A 15,996-nucleotide genomic window follows, 5' to 3' on the forward strand; every position below is an offset into this window, starting at 1 on the left:
TATACGCTCCATTCCACAACCACTATGTATAACAGGCTCTCAACACATACATACCCCTTTATCCTGAAATGACATTTTGCATGTGACACAGAACGTTTCATCATCAGGAGCTGGTGCCTCATCATACTTGGCGCTTCCCTGGCTTTTTTCAAACTCAATCTGCTTCTGTGTGTGCATCAAGCCCTTGGTGTGGCGTATGTATTGCTGAGGAGATGGACATTTCAATTATTATCGGAAATTCTTGAACATTTTATAAGCTAAGAAATGGAAAACATTTGTGAATGCTCATATATTTTCCCTTGCAACAAATGACATGCTACAGCAAGTCCTAGTTTATTATTATAAAATCAAACATTTTAAGACAAAATAATCATAATTATCATCAATAGAGTGAAACAGTCCTCGAAACTATTTGTAATATCATTACAACAGTGGCTGAATCTGTTTGCAACTATTTATAATATCATCACAACAGTGTTTGCAACTATTTATAATATCATCATAACAGTGTCTGAATCTGTATGCAATATCAAAACAGTGTTTGCAACTATTCATAATATCATCACAACAGTGTTTGCAACTATTCATAATATAATAACAGTGTTTGCAACTATTGATAATATCATCACAACAGTGTCTGCAACTATTTATAATATCATCATAACAGTGTTTGCAACTATTGATAATATCATCACAACAGTGTCTGCAACTATTTATAATAACATCACAACAGTGTTTGCAACTATTTATAATATCATCACAACAGTGTCTGCAACTATTTGGAATATCACAAGAGTGTCTGCAATTATTTGTAATATCATCACAACAGTGTTTGTAAATGTTTGTAATATCACAAGAGTGTCTGCACTCTGCAACTATTTGGAATATCGTCACAACAGTGTCTGCAATTATTTATAATATCATCATAACAATGTCTGCAACTGTTTGTAATATTAACACAAAACCGTTTGCAACTATTTGTAATATCACAACAGTGTTTGCAACTATTTGTAATAACACATTAGTGTTTGCAACTATTTGTAATATCAACACAACAGTGTTTGCAACTACTTTAAGATCATCCCTTCAGAATTTGCAACTATTTGTAATATTATCATGACAGTCAATATACGCTCCATTCCACAACCACTATGTATAACAAGCTCTCAACACATACATACCCCTCTATCCTGAAAGGATATTTTGCATGTGACACAGAATGTTTCATCATCATTGACACCCTCTCCAACTGCAGAAGCTGGTGGCATGGATGTTGCTGCTGCTGCTGCAGCTTTCTGGGGCGGTGTGGATCCTAACTGGGGCTGTTGTTTTGTTGTCGACTGAGGTTGGTTTGCCAGTGACTGTTGTGTTTCTGTTGACACGGGTTGTTTTGCTGATGGCTGTGGTTTTGTTGTTGACTGGGGTTGTGTTGCTGGTGACTGTTGTTGTTTTGTTGTTGACTGAGGTTGTTTTGCCAGTGGCTGTTGTTTTTCTGCTGATTGGGGTTGTTTTAATGGTGGTTGTTGTTTTGTTGGTGACATTGTTTCTTTTGGAGATGACTGTTGTTTTGTTGCAGACTGGGGTTCCTTTGCTGCCAAGCTGGGATCCTTTATTGACAAGGACCCTTTTGTTGCTGCTTTAGGTTGTGTTGCTGTTGCTGCTTTAGATTGTGTTGCTGTTGCTGCTTTAGATTGTGTTGCTGTTGCTGTTGCTGTTGCTGGTTTCACATTTGGCCCAGAACTCCTGTGAGAATCTGCAGAAAATATTTTCAAAATGTACAATCGAAAACTTGTATGTCGACAATACATGTTCCTAAGGCAAGACCAAAATGTCACATCTCAATCATTTTTAAGATGCAGACAGTGTGAAATGATAGGGTGAGGTGAGGTGAAATTGGGTTTAACGTCGCGTCCAAGATTATTGCACTTATATAGCAAAGTTGTGTGTGTGGCTGCTTGTACTAGTCCGGACTGATGCCGATTTATAGTGCTTGCACACTGAGATACCATGCCGCAGTTTAACATGAATACCCCACTCAGACACAGAATACTGACCCCGAGCCAGCCAGTCCTTGCTTTAGCCCCTTAATGCCAAGCGTCAGACAGGTAACAACAAGTACCATCTTTTAACGTCTTTAGGAATGACGCGGCTGGGGATCGAACTCCGGACCTTCAGCTCTCCGGGCGGAGTTTTACCTCTAGACCACGGAGGCGGTCGGAAAAAATATGCAAAGTTTTAACAATAATGTCATGAACCGGAAAATACAGAATGTGAGTACACATGCTGGATATGGTCGCTGAAGATTGCTCATATTACCATTTTGAAGGGCTTGTTCAGCCGTCTGCTTGAAGGTTTCCAGCACATCGTTGGTGTGCATAAGCCGGGCATGGATGACTCCCCGAGTATGAGCCCTGTATTGCTGCAACCAAGGAAACAGAATACATCACTGGACATTTCAGTAACTAAGAATGTGACCAATGATCCACACCTTCGGGCTACACTACACAATCAACTGAGTCTAAATCAACAAACTAGGTTTGCTTTAACAACTGTTACACCAACACTAACTAGTAGTGAAAATTAGTTGAAGAAACAAATATTTTCATCCACTGCACCATACTTGACACCGCCAACTATAAATCGTCAGTGTGCCAGGTATTTGGCCAACCTGTCTATGAAAAAGATGGCTTACGCACTACAGATAAGAACACATGCAAGTGTCATGATAGGTATCGGTGGTTAGCAAGGTATTGTGATACTTGTCAGATTGCTCAAGCGGATTATAGTCCCAGCCCTAGAGTCTAATCACTTGATCATCTAGTCGCCTCTTTCGACTAGCATCGGTTGCTTGTTACCTATTCTAACCTAGAATCCTATGTATATGTAAAAAACATTTTCTCACTAGGATCATCTCAATTGTACACATTTACAGTAAACACCAAACAGGTATTATACTCTTGTTTTCGTGGCTAGAATCTTACAAATGTAAAACTTGGTTAAGAATCTCTATTACTGTGCATTACTTGCAGAAGGTGAGGTGTGGTGAAATGGGGTTCAACGTCGCGTCCAAGATTATTGCACTCACACAGCGACATGCATGTACGTGTGTGTGTTTGTGTGGCTGCTTGTACTAGTCTGGAATGATGCCAATTTATAGTGCTAGCTCACTGAGAATTACCATGCCGCAGTTTAACATGAATACCCCACTCAGACACACTGACTCCGAGCCGACCAGCCCTTGTTTTAGCCCCTTAATGCAGAGCACCAGACAGGGTAACAAGTACCATCTTTTAACATCTTTTGGTATGACGCAGCCGGGGATCGAACCCTGGACCTTCCGCTCTCTGGGCGGACGCTCTACCACTAGACCGCGGAGGCGGTCTACCTGCTGTAGGGCTATACATGGAATAATGATCTGACAGAAAGTTAGGCCCATACCGCTTCATTGGCGAAGAAAGCATTACAAGGTTCACAATAGCGGGACTCTTGGCGACTTCCCTTTCCAACCAATGACGGCGACAGGCCTGGCTTGGAGATCTGGGATGAAGATGTTGCTGTTGCTGTAGAGTTAGTTGCTGTAGATGTTGTTGCTGGGGACGTGGTTGCTGTAGAAACTGGTGCTGTAGACATAGTTGCTGTAGATGTTGCTGGAGTCTTAGTTGCTGTAGATACTGGGGATGGAATTTCTGCTGCTGTAGATGTAGTCTTTCCAGCTGGAACACATTCCTCCACTTTGTCAAGCTCTTGGGTCTGCTGTTTACGAGACTGAAGGTCTGTAGGTTTACCTGCGCTGGGTTGATTTGACTGTTCACTTGAACTACCCAGACCTTAAATAGAATACAGATTATTGTTTTGCTTGTTTCTTTGTAGCTTAATGCCACACTCAGCAATATTCCAGCTATATGATGGCGGTCTGTAAAAAATCAAGTCTGGACCAGACAATCCAGTGATTGACATCATCAGCATTGATCCCACACAATTGGGTTACGATGACATGCAACAACCAAGTCAGCGCGCCTGACCACCCACTCCCATTCATCGCCTCTTACGACAAGCACACCTCTTATGGCAAGCATGGGTTACTGAGGACCTATTTTACCCCAGGTCTTCACAGGTCAAATACAGATTTTTAACAAGAAAGCAACCCAACAAGTGAGTGAGTGAGTGAGTTGGGTTTAACTCCGCTTTTAACTAACCCAACAAGTACTGACAATGGACTTGGAGGCAAAATGGGTCATATGTTTAAGAATCGCTTTTCAGATTCAATTTCATTTACATTTTATTTTTTATGGCTGACCAAACCTGTAAATGGTCTAAATTCTTGTCTAAGTATGCCATGTGAAGACAAAACCAGACCAATGAAGATGACGATATATGAAATACATCATAGTCTCTGATCATGCTTCTTGTTGTTCATCGTGTTTTTGTTGTTGGTATTTTTGTGCAGGGATAGAAATCTCATTTTTTTTCAAGTGAGTGAGTGAGTGAGTGTGTTAATATTTAACGTCACATCGGCAATATTTCAGCCATATTGTGACGAGAAGTATTACATTATTTAACACTTTTATCTAAACTTTATAAAAACCTGTCATCAAAGGACGGTACAATAACTAGAATATCACAGAGTCTATTTAAAACTAGTTGAGGAACATTTAAAAGCAGAAGGAATTAACAACACAATATAAAAATGGGCTAGAGATCGTCAGTAACTAAAGAGAGATCACCTTATCAGGGATCATGGGGACTTACAGTGCCTTTGCTTCCTGCATGGACCCAGGCTGGATTTATATCACTTCAGTCACTGGCGATATTTTACCAGTTACGCCGAATATTAAAATGATGAAAATTCTACGTATTAAAATTCTGGCATGCATATAAATACTTCGAATGATGTGGGACTTACATACCCTCTTAGGGGGACAATAATTTTGCGCTGCTTCAACCCCCCTTGAGGGTACAGCCTCTAAGTTATGAATTTGCACTGCCAATTTCTAAAACAATACAGTAAATGCATCAATTTTATTAATAAGTTCTATTTCTTTTAAAAAACATAGTATTAAACTTTACTGAAAAGGTCCTAAACTGTTTTTACACTGAAATATTTATCCCTTGTGATGGAAAAATCAATACAGTCAAGCAGGACATGCTTGACCGTGATTCTTTCATCACAAGGGACACTAAACGGAGGATCCTCGCCTTTTAACAAATACTCATGGGTATATCTCGAGTGGTCAATACAACATCGACGCAAAATGACCTCTTCAAATCTGGACTGACAACCCAAGTCGATGTAAGCGATATTTGGTTTAATCTCATGTAATTTCTTGATACCTACTATGGCGTCCCACTTCTTTTGCATTAGATCTCGGCAATTGTGTTTCCAATGATACCAACATGGCTTGGTAACCAACAAAAGACGATGTCATATTGGCCAGTAGCAAGATCATTAATCAATTCGAGAATTTGGATTAAAAGTGGATGTTTGGATGACATATTTTTAATCGCCTGAAGGCATGAAAGAGAATCGGAAAAAATATGAATTGTTTGTTACATGTATATTTTAGCGCTGTAAAAATGGCATTCTGCAGTGAATATGGAACTGTTGTCAGGTAATTGTGAAGATATTGTTGCACTAGCAACTGCACCACCATCCTTAAATTGGATCCATCTGTAAATATAGATTTATAAGTGTCATAATTGTTTCTTAATTGATTGTATGCTTGTTGGTAAATTAATTGGTTAGTATCTGATTTCTTTAGTTTTGTTAATGTAAGGTCTACAGCTGGCTTTACCATTTGCCAAGGAGGAGGTGAGAAAAGTTCAGTAGGAGCTGTATCTTGGAGTTTAATAATAGAAGCTGATATTGCAGATTTTATTCTGATTCCGAGTGGTGGAGTGAGTGTTGATTTCTTATTGTGTACCAGAGGGCATGATACTGATGTTCAGGTGTGCACTTTGGAATTTGCATGTGCAAATAAAAAGATAAACAATATGTTTCAAAGATGAAAAGAAAATATAAATCTGTTGTTTGTGCATGTTCATATAATTTTTTAATTTGACGTTTACACGATATACGGCTTTTGCATTGGACGAGAGGTCGGTCACATGACCGCGAAATTGACGTTCATAAGTGTATGAACGACACAATTTGACGTTCAACGTTTTTCACGAGACTGTGTTCTTGAAATGACGTAAACACTGACGGACTACTTCCACATTCCTGGGGAAACCCCTGGGAATTCCCTAGCACGAAAACACACATAAGCATTATTTCTGATCATTTAGAACCTTTAATCTTGGTCTCAGCAATTCAGTATACATTGAGAAACGTAAGAGAGCTTGACTACATGATTGTTTACGAATTTCCTCGCTACGGCCCATCCTAATGAACAAACGAAAAAATGCACATCCAAACTATCGTCAGTATCGACTCGATCTGTGTCTAGGCTGACAGTGACCGTCTCCAGCAATCTACGAATTTACCTTGGTGTCTGTTTGACGCATCTTTTATCACCTTTTAATAATCGGTTAGTTGATCAATGATGACTAACACATGTAACCGCCACAGGTTCATTAACAACTTCGGAAATCCTCCCGTCACGTTTATCGTGTCGGCCATTTTGACGTCTTGTACTTGATGTAAATGTATTACGACGCGCTGTCATTGTGACTGACTTACTGAGGTTGTTCATTACAGACCTTTCTCATCTAATGGGGATTTTATATGAACACATGTGTTGCGTTAGATGTTTCTGAAGAGCAAGTTCTGCATCCATTCGCTCATGTCACCTCTCTTTTTGGGGAACTATTTTATTCCGCGATATAGCTGGTTGTTGTTTGGCTGTCAGTGTAAACATGAAGTCACACGTACTAAATAAAATTGTGTTTAGATCTTGGCCTACATCCTTTGAGGTAAGAAATTGTGATAAAAAATTATAAGAATTGACTTTCACTTTGTGTGAGTTCATTGGATTATGAACCTTCACTCATAGAGTGAGGGCCAAACTGTATGAACGTCGGAGCTTGCGACGACGTTCATACAATGTTTGGCCCTCACTCTATGAAGGTTCATAATCCAATGAACTCACACAAAGTGAAGGTCAATTCTTAAATGTTCATCAGTTTCCACGGTTTGTCCAGTTTACATGTTAACTACATTCTCACTGGCTTTACATTGCACACATCGTCACAAGGATAGTAAGGCCACACACATTTTTACTTTTATGCTTCACAGACTTATTCCAGCTTTTCCACACAAGGTTGGACAAACTAAAAATAAATAGCTATGTCTATCATTTATTTACTTCTATAAAGGTCATTCTGCTGTGGAGTTAAAACAGCAGCTGCCTTCTTGAACAACTGATAGTGATGAAGACATTGAATTTATACATAACCTTTTATATTGTATAAGAGAATATAGAGTACTAGCAGGGAACAAAATAAAAATAAATATTTATTTGTTTAATTTATTTCTTGGACTAGCTGCTTTTAAGTAAAACGAAAAATAAAAAATGTGTGAAAAGGTGTGAAAACTTCTACAGGGGTATTATCACCTTGGCATTATAATATTGATACGAAGAATCATTTTCAATTATCTCACTGATTTTTAAAGAAAACTATAGGAATTTTAGATTTACAAAGATAATATTTTCTAAATGCGTAAGAAATCAACATACATGCTGCCAAACCACGTCCAAGGTCACTTGGTGTTATCTTACTTGTAGATTCTTCGGCAGGTGTAGTCTTGGTAGATGCCGACGCCGTTTTACTTGGGGATTCCTTTATAGATGCTGTTGATGACGTGTCTTTAGCACCAGGAGCTTGTTTGACATTTGTTTGCCCTGGTTCATCTTTGACAGTTAAATCTTTGTTGTTAGTTGACTCTCTATTTACAGAAGTGGACACAGAACTTTTCTTATCAACAGAGTCACTCTTATTTTTGTTGGTGTCTGGTGTAGGTTTTGCACTTGAGTTACCTCCCCTTGGAATGCCTCTTGTATTGTTTTGTCCTCGGCCTCTATTTATATCTACCTTTCCCCGACTGGTATATCCATGACCACGATGACTTTCATGAACCAATGCACTTCCTCTCCCTGCAGATCCTCTGCCACGATCTGGTCCCCCTCGACCATGCAAAGTGAACCCACGTCCACGATCGCCTCCTCGTCCACGATCACCTCCACGTCCACCTCCTCGTCCAGTGGCTACTCGACTTCGTTCAGCACCTCGACCAAAGTAACCAACCCCTCGTCCACCCCGGCCATATCCCCCTTGAACAGGAGCATATTCACTCCACTCAGGTTCCAAATGAGGATGATCACGATGAAGTAAAGCTCTTTTCGGAGGTGGTTCATATTCGTAATCATATTCTCTAGCATACGGCTCATGCTCTCTTACTCGATTATATGGATCATGATATCCGTGTGATGGTACACCAGAACCACGTCGCGCTGGTACACCATACCCACGGCGAGGTGGTCGGGATGGACGCGGGTAAGGAGGTTCATCGTCCAAAAGTCCCCTTCTTTTCAGGCTCTCAAGTCTGTTTCGCGCCATGGCAATGGCTTGTTTTTCAAAGCCACTCATGTTCACAAACTCGATTATTATTATTGTTGTTTGGATGTTCGGCAGGACCCAAAAGGCACTACAAATTCCCTATTCTACAGACTATTATTATTAAAGTAAACGCGAATCAGATATGGAACCTCTTGTTCATACATCGTCCACCTTGGTAAACCAATTTTGCATTAACAAGACAGCGGTGCTTCAACGCATGCAGACATGCAAAGACGAATGAATCAGATGGTGCATTTCATTAATTATCAAAAATCTCAAAACTCGCGTCTGCCTTCAGCTGTCGCCTTCTGTTCCAAATAACCGGAAGTAATCTGGTTACGAGTAAACTGGTATCCATTGTATGTTGCGCAATCCCTACACGAAGGCTCCTCACAGGGGTGTTGATGTCTTCATATTGTCGCTGCAGTGTGAGAATGGAGTTCTAGTTGTATATCAGGGCAGTAAAAAATATATTTTACTAGTAACCGTGTAAGTATACACGAATACACGATATTCTAAGATTTAAACTAAATAGATATTCGAATACATGACACTTTGTATGGATAACAACTTCTTTTTATTTTGTTATGAATTAAAAAAATGTCATGTATCATGTTTTACCAATTTCTAAATGACCTTCAAAGACTAAACAAATACTCAATTTATATATTTCATTCCACCATGCATTCATTTTATACAGATATTGTTCTAACTCATTTACCAAATAAACACTGTCTTGTTATTCTTGAGTGCTCGCATACCCGTTGTACCTTGGAAGCTACACTAGAATATATGACATATACGTCATGTTTTATTTTAAAGAAAACCAAATTGTATAATCACAGTGTGAAGATACGCTGCCATTGTCACCCATCTGATGCAATTTCAAAATGATATCCTGCAATGACAACGTGATGGTTTTACGATAAACCCCAAGTAACAACTAACTCATTCTTATACCTATACAAAGTCATTCTTATACAAGTATACACAAGTATGCTGTCGTGTTGATGGTCCATATGTAAGAGCGTGTCTACCTATAGATCTTGATATGGCAGATTAAAACTTATGACCGAAACTGGCAGATATAAGAATGTATATCATACCATATTGCCACGTCAGACTCTGTCTGTCATAAAAGATACCTGCATGTTTTACTTGTTTGTAAGATCCGTGAAGATCGGGTTAGAACAGTTCTTCAGCAACCCATGCTTGCCGTAACAGGTGATTATGCTTGCCGTAAGAGGGGCGGTCGGGTAGCCTAGTGGTTAAAGCGTTAGCTCGTCACGCCGAAGACCCGGGTTCGATTCCCGACATGGGTACAATGTGTGAAGCCCATTTATGGTGTCCCCCGCCGTGATATTGCTGGAATATTGCAAAAAGCGGCGTAAAACCATACTCACTCACTCACTCACTCACTCATTGCCGTAAGAGGTGACTAACGGGATCGGGTGGTCAGGCTCACTGACTTGGTTGTTACATGTCATCGTATTCCAATTGCGTAGATCGATGCTCGTGATGTCAATCACTGGATTTGTGTGTTCCAGATTCATTTTAGTCAAAGACCGCCGTCATATAAGTGGAATATTGCTGAATGCGGCGTTAAACAACAAACAAACAAACACAACTTGTTTGTGAAACCTACACCGCTGTAGGGGCGACATAAGGTGCCCCACTGCACTCACACTTTAACAAACATAACGAAGTCAGAGAAGATTGAAATTATTCATGTGTTAAGCTGATATTTATACATTGTTTATGCACAAACCAAGGAACTGTGATGTTTTTTCTCTTTGAGAGTTAAATATTGTATTAATGTATGCATATATGAGATCTGTATTGGCTCTTAACACGGGGTCTACGGATTAGGCCTGTAAATAATGCAGCCTGTTCTTTGAGTAGACGGTATACCAGTTTATTATTAAACCATGTGAATAATCCATCAAATAACTTTAACAAACAAGCAAACAAACAGCAAGAATAAAACAGCATTTTTTCTTGTTGTTTAATGCAACAGTGCAATATTCCAGCTGTATGACGGCGGTCTGTAAATAAATCGAGTCTGGGCTAGACAATCCAGTGACTGATATCATGAGTATCGATCCGAACAATGGGATACGACGACAAGCAAAGACCACTTTCTTCAGGAACCACTTTCAATCAACGACGCTATGATTTTCAGAGTCATTAAGATCACGAGGATTATAAAGACAAAACTTTATAAAGGCAATGTTTGTCTCTTCTTGTAAGTAATATATGTTCATCATGTGTCGTGACCTGACTGATTTGACCGTATTCGACGTAATATGCGCCCCGCTCTAATAAGCGCCCACGGCGATATTTGCTAATAGATTAGCTCGTGAACAATCCCAATTAGCACCCTTTCCGATTGATCAATGTACACAATACTTATTTATTCGCTTATAATACGCACCCGTGTGTTAAATGCACCCTTAAGTAGGGGCAATTAAATTCTGGAAAAATATATCTCTCCTATATAAACATTTCAGGCTGTCAGCATAAACCACGACATTTATCTTTCCACTCTGTTTTTTCCGACAAAATAATATTCTAATAAGAGTCCCCTATTTCTAATTTTGAGAGCCCCCTGGGCGCTTATTACGTCGAATACGGTAATCACTTGTGCAGGTCACTAGGTCATACAGATATCAACGTTGTAAAGTCACTCTGAGATGAACATGACAAGGAAAGACATGTCCTCTCTTTATCTTCACCCACATCTTTATGATGTGCAGGCGCGGACATATCTTTGGTGTGTGTGCACTCAAAATACCAAAATACTAGTGCACAATTCGGGACACAATTTGCTTCTTGTTTGCCAATATATAGTCAAATAATTGTCACGGTATTCTTGTTGAAAAAAAACATGACACTAATTGATTTTGTCAGTTGTTTCTTTAAATTTATAAATCAGCATGATTGGCATGCTTTAAAAGCCTCCGTGTGTGGTAGGATTATATAAATATTCAATATGATGCTGGTACGCATCTATCGTCGGTCTTATGATAAATTGGAAAATATGCAGATACTCTGTTTACTAGCCATTTTATTTCTGCTGAAAGCTCAATGAATTTTGTTTGTCACAAGTTACACATTCGACTTAAAAATTGGTGATAATGTATTACTAATTAGATTGTGGAATTCTTTGATTCAGGGAAGACAGGAGCCCAGTCTGTGATTGGCGCTTTTAATAGATTCAAGGGCAAGTAACTCTACTTTCGCTTGTTACTTCCGAGAAAAATCTTCAGTTGATTTGTGAGGACAGTCATTGACAAATGTCCCGTTAAAAACGTCTGTCACCGCTATCAATCATCGACAGTTCGTTATGCGAATGGTAGGTAATACATGTCAATGAGGTGACCACGTGTAATGTTATAAGGTGACGAATAGTAATTGTTGCCACAATTAACACCACTTCAGTTTTTTTTTCCGTTTTTTTTTTGCAAATTGTAGGCCATGAAACATCCGTTGCGGTACACTGCTAGGTTGAGAGATTACGGTAGCAATGTAGCACAAATGTTGTAAACGTGACATAGCTATTATGTTTCAGTGTCATAGTGTTCGATTTCAAAGTGAAGGACTACGTGAAATAATTAAACGATGTTAGCGACAGAGCCTGAAGTCGGATCAGCATGACGTGTTGACAGTCTAGATCATAACACCAATATATATGTTTGTGCCGGACCTTCTTTCTCCAGAAACTATTGCATCTGCCTTCCCCTCTCAACTGTTGGATATCTTGACCAACTTAAGGATATCATACAAAAAGAAAAATCCAAAGATTCCAAGAAAATGTAATAAAATACCTGAGGACTGTAATCTCAGTAGTGACCATTTGTGTCATACAAACTGGGGCTGGGACGAGTCCAAATTTAGTACCCAGGTAGCCGCAGTAGCTCTCAAAATTGAATACAAAATGTCTGATTGGGAATTGTTTTACTGGGGCCAGGAATAATCTATTTTCATAGTAAGATATACACGTATAAAAGGATCAGGTCATGCATACACTAAGTATACTGAAGCTTCATCTTTTATAAAATATAATAATGTCAGAAGGAGTGTGTGGAAGAAATGCGAACATTAGTTACTTGTGTAGCCATGAATTTTTGTCATTAAACAATATATCAAGTGACTAACCATGGGTTTGGGTAGTCCTGTGGGTACCCTGGTCCTACTCAGTGCCCACCCGACCCGGGTACCCAAGTAAACCACTCCAGCACTAATACAAACCAAATATTTTCATACAATGTCACTCAAAAAGGAATGTAACTGGCAAAAAACAATCATGTATGTACAGAACATAAATGGGGATCATGGATTTGATGAGGCCAGTGGGGTAACCTAGTGGTTGGAGCTTTTGCTCTTCACACCAAAGCCCCAGGTTTGATTCCCGAACATGGGTACAATGTGTGAAGCCCATAGACATAAAAAAAGCTTGAAACATTATTTTGTGACTGGTCATCTTATTTTTTTTCATATGAGTAAATCTGTTTTTGTCTGTTTCAGAGTCACCATGGCAACTGCCTCCCCATCTCATGTTAGCAAGGAGAAACTTACTGATGAACTGTCTTGCTCCTTGTGTCTTGAGTGTTATAAACAACCCAAAGTGTTGCAGTGTCAGCATACGTTTTGTCTGCCATGTTTACAGAGGCTCATGGATGCTTCCTTTCCTAGTATGCAAATCACTTGCCCACTCTGTCGAGAACAAACCATTGTACCTAATGGAAACATTGAGGCTTTGAAAACAAACTACATCGTGGAAAGCCTTCTGACTTTCATGGCTCAGTGTACAAGCATGGGCGGACACAGTGACCTTGAGTGGTCGGGCCAGACTGTTGCGAAATATTGCCAACTTTGTCAAGAGGAAAGGGAAACTGACATTTTTTGCGACGATTGCAAAATGTGGCTGTGTAAATCGTGTTCTGTTCCACACAACAGGCTCCCTGCTACAAAGTCGCATCGAACCATGGCTGTTGCTGACATTGTTACAAAGGCCAAGGACAAGTTGAAGGTCGTTGAAAAAGAAATGCAAGGCTTGCAGGAGGCGATAGAGGAACAACACCAGAAGGTTCTCATGAATCAGGAATTTCTGTCGCAACAGGCGGGTAAGGTTGCATCGCAGATTGAGGCCTCATGGCGGAAGGCAGTTGACATTATTACGGAAAAGAAAGTTGCTCTCATGCAGGACATAGCTTTGAGTGTGTCACAAGTTGATGCTAAACAACAAAGCAAGATCACCCTGTTGCAAGAAAATGCACAACGTATAAAGGAAGGCTTGACTTTTGTGAAAGATGTAAGGAAGAGTTCCGACGCTCATCACATTACCAATATGTTCGGACATGTTGAAGCGGTGAGGCAGACGGTGTCACATGATTCTTTGGCTGAAGATGATTTTGAGAAATGTCAGATTGAGTTCCATGCTGTCGAACCGCTGTCTCAAGCGATAAGTAGCTCATCACTTGGACACATCTTGTGTGGAAAATCGTCAGTGGATGATTCCCCTGTGTACCCAGACAACGCTGTGACAGTAGGCGAGCTGGTCCATCGTCTTGCATATGGGTACTACATTACCGGAATAGCTTCAGCATATGATGGTAGTATCTTTGTGGCTTCCAACTGCAATTCTCTTAAGAAAATCAAGAAAAACATTTGTGAAGAAGAGATCTACCACGTTGTGAAGCCGTGGGGGGTTGTCAAAGCTCCAAGTAGTGAGCTGATCCTCACAGATTGTGGGAAGAGTCTTGGTGGGGGGTCAGTCAATATTCTTGACTTAGAGGGCAAATTTGCCAAAGTGATCGCAAATGGTCTCTCTCTTCCTCGTGGAGTTGCAGTGGACAGTCACGGTCGCATCCATGTCTGCGATGAAAACGATCGATGTGTTTATGTGATGACACCGGAAGGAAGAATTGTCGCCATTATCAAATATTCTTGGGATGGCAAGTTTCTGTTTGAGGCGCCAAGGTTCATTACCATCAACAAGTATGACTACATCTTCATTTCAGATGGAGGAAAGTTTGTGAAAATGTTCGACAGTAATTTCCAGCTCAAGTGGACATACAAGTCTCCATTTGCTCGGGCTGAGTTCTGGGACATCTTTACGGCTGACGTGGGCGTACTTTATGTTGCGGACTGGAATCATGGCATACATATTCTCTCAGAGCAAGGAGAGTTCCTGGGCCTGCTGAAACAGCCATTTAATGATATTGTTGTCAAGGAACCCACAGCGTTCTGTCTCAATTTCAACAGATCCTCGCTTTTAGTCGGGACATCAAATGGAGAAGTATTTGCTCTTGACACAGTTGAAACAGAATAAAGATGGCCTCTCACAATGCCGTTATCATTGCCATGCCATGAATATGTTGCAATGGGACAAACTTGGCTGTCTTCCAGTCTCAGATCTGCACCGTCATAAGACATATTGTCTCCTGTCTCCAAGGTCTAGCTGATGTATCTAGTTGCTGAAAATCCATTGGCGTATTCAGAGGGGGGTACAAACTGCCCCGTTTTTTTTATACCTTACATGTTAACTGTGCCCTCGATCAAGTCACTTAATGACTTGTGTATTATGTATGCAAATCTGACTGAACACAAAAAAAACTATGAAATAGAAATCAGAATTGAAAGACTTGAGGACAACTTTGATTCGGAACACAAACTTCGTGTGATCTTGCCGGGCTGTGAGCCAGTTTTTGAGCTGGATTGCCAAATATAGACAGAATTATTTTTTCATTGGGATGGAAATCATATTCTTGAAGATGTCATTACCTTTATTATATTGGGAAATTCAGCTTATTTTCAATGCTTGTACATACCAGAGCAATAAATTTGCATGATAAACCAGTTCTCGTTTGTATTCCTTGTATTATTCTTACACTATCATTTGGGATCGATGCTCATGATATTAATCCAGAATATCACCTATGTTAGGGGTCCAGAGTGGCTTGTAAATGTAGAAACCTCTAACAGAGCTTAAGGTGCAAGTTGGCCACACAGAAGCATGCTACATGCTACCATACGTGTTGGGAGTGCATCTGGTGTGGTCTGTTGGACCATATGGTTTGTCTGTTTGTAAGCCCATGGGCTAAATATCGAGGGGTTTGAAAAACGTGCAGCCCCGGTAATATAATTGAGCTCCTATATTCCTAGATTCCAGGTGAATTGGTCCCCAGCAACCAAAGCTTGTATGAATTGACAATATGGAAAGGGTGTTAGGTAATTACCTCAGGTTATAGGCCATTTCATACATGCATGACAACACACGAATATTTTCTAAGTTTATCATCACTTTACCGGTAAAAATACATTTTAAGGGTAATCACAATGTCAGTTAGGACAGGCTAGGTTAGGTCAATTCGCATTATTTTGATATATGCTCTTTTTATAGTCCTATGACTCGTATTTATTACATGAAGCCAGAAA

The 15,996-nt window shown here is 39.9% G+C and overlaps 2 protein-coding genes across 2 annotated transcripts in view; one reads left to right on the forward strand and one right to left on the reverse strand.

Annotated features, from left to right (window-relative positions):
- Nucleotides 1-8,861, reverse strand: part of LOC139464865 (uncharacterized) — a 37,485-nt gene extending 28,624 nt beyond the window's left edge. Inside the window, exons 1-5 of the mRNA XM_071246423.1 lie at nucleotides 7,719-8,861; nucleotides 3,439-3,827; nucleotides 2,317-2,419; nucleotides 1,182-1,753; nucleotides 55-204 (exon numbers count right to left, since the gene is read on the reverse strand). Coding sequence (XP_071102524.1) covers nucleotides 55-204; nucleotides 1,182-1,753; nucleotides 2,317-2,419; nucleotides 3,439-3,827; nucleotides 7,719-8,586 — 2,082 coding nt within the window. The 5' untranslated portion in view covers nucleotides 8,587-8,861. The remainder of the gene's footprint in view (nucleotides 1-54; nucleotides 205-1,181; nucleotides 1,754-2,316; nucleotides 2,420-3,438; nucleotides 3,828-7,718) is intronic.
- Nucleotides 8,862-11,818: 2,957 nt separating this feature from the next.
- On the forward strand, nucleotides 11,819-15,360 carry LOC139464288 (tripartite motif-containing protein 2-like). The gene is made up of 2 exons (XM_071245811.1): nucleotides 11,819-11,911; nucleotides 13,084-15,360. The coding sequence occupies exon 2, from the start codon at nucleotides 13,091-13,093 to the stop codon at nucleotides 14,888-14,890; it is 1,800 nt and encodes a 599-aa protein (XP_071101912.1). The 5' UTR covers nucleotides 11,819-11,911; nucleotides 13,084-13,090; the 3' UTR covers nucleotides 14,891-15,360.
- Nucleotides 15,361-15,996: the final 636 nt, after the last annotated feature.

The sequence above is a fragment of the Haliotis cracherodii genome, unplaced genomic scaffold (genome assembly GCF_022045235.1).
Source record: "Haliotis cracherodii isolate W230 unplaced genomic scaffold, xgHalCrac1.p SCAF_17, whole genome shotgun sequence".
In the NCBI taxonomy this organism is placed as follows: domain Eukaryota; kingdom Metazoa; phylum Mollusca; class Gastropoda; order Lepetellida; family Haliotidae; genus Haliotis; species Haliotis cracherodii.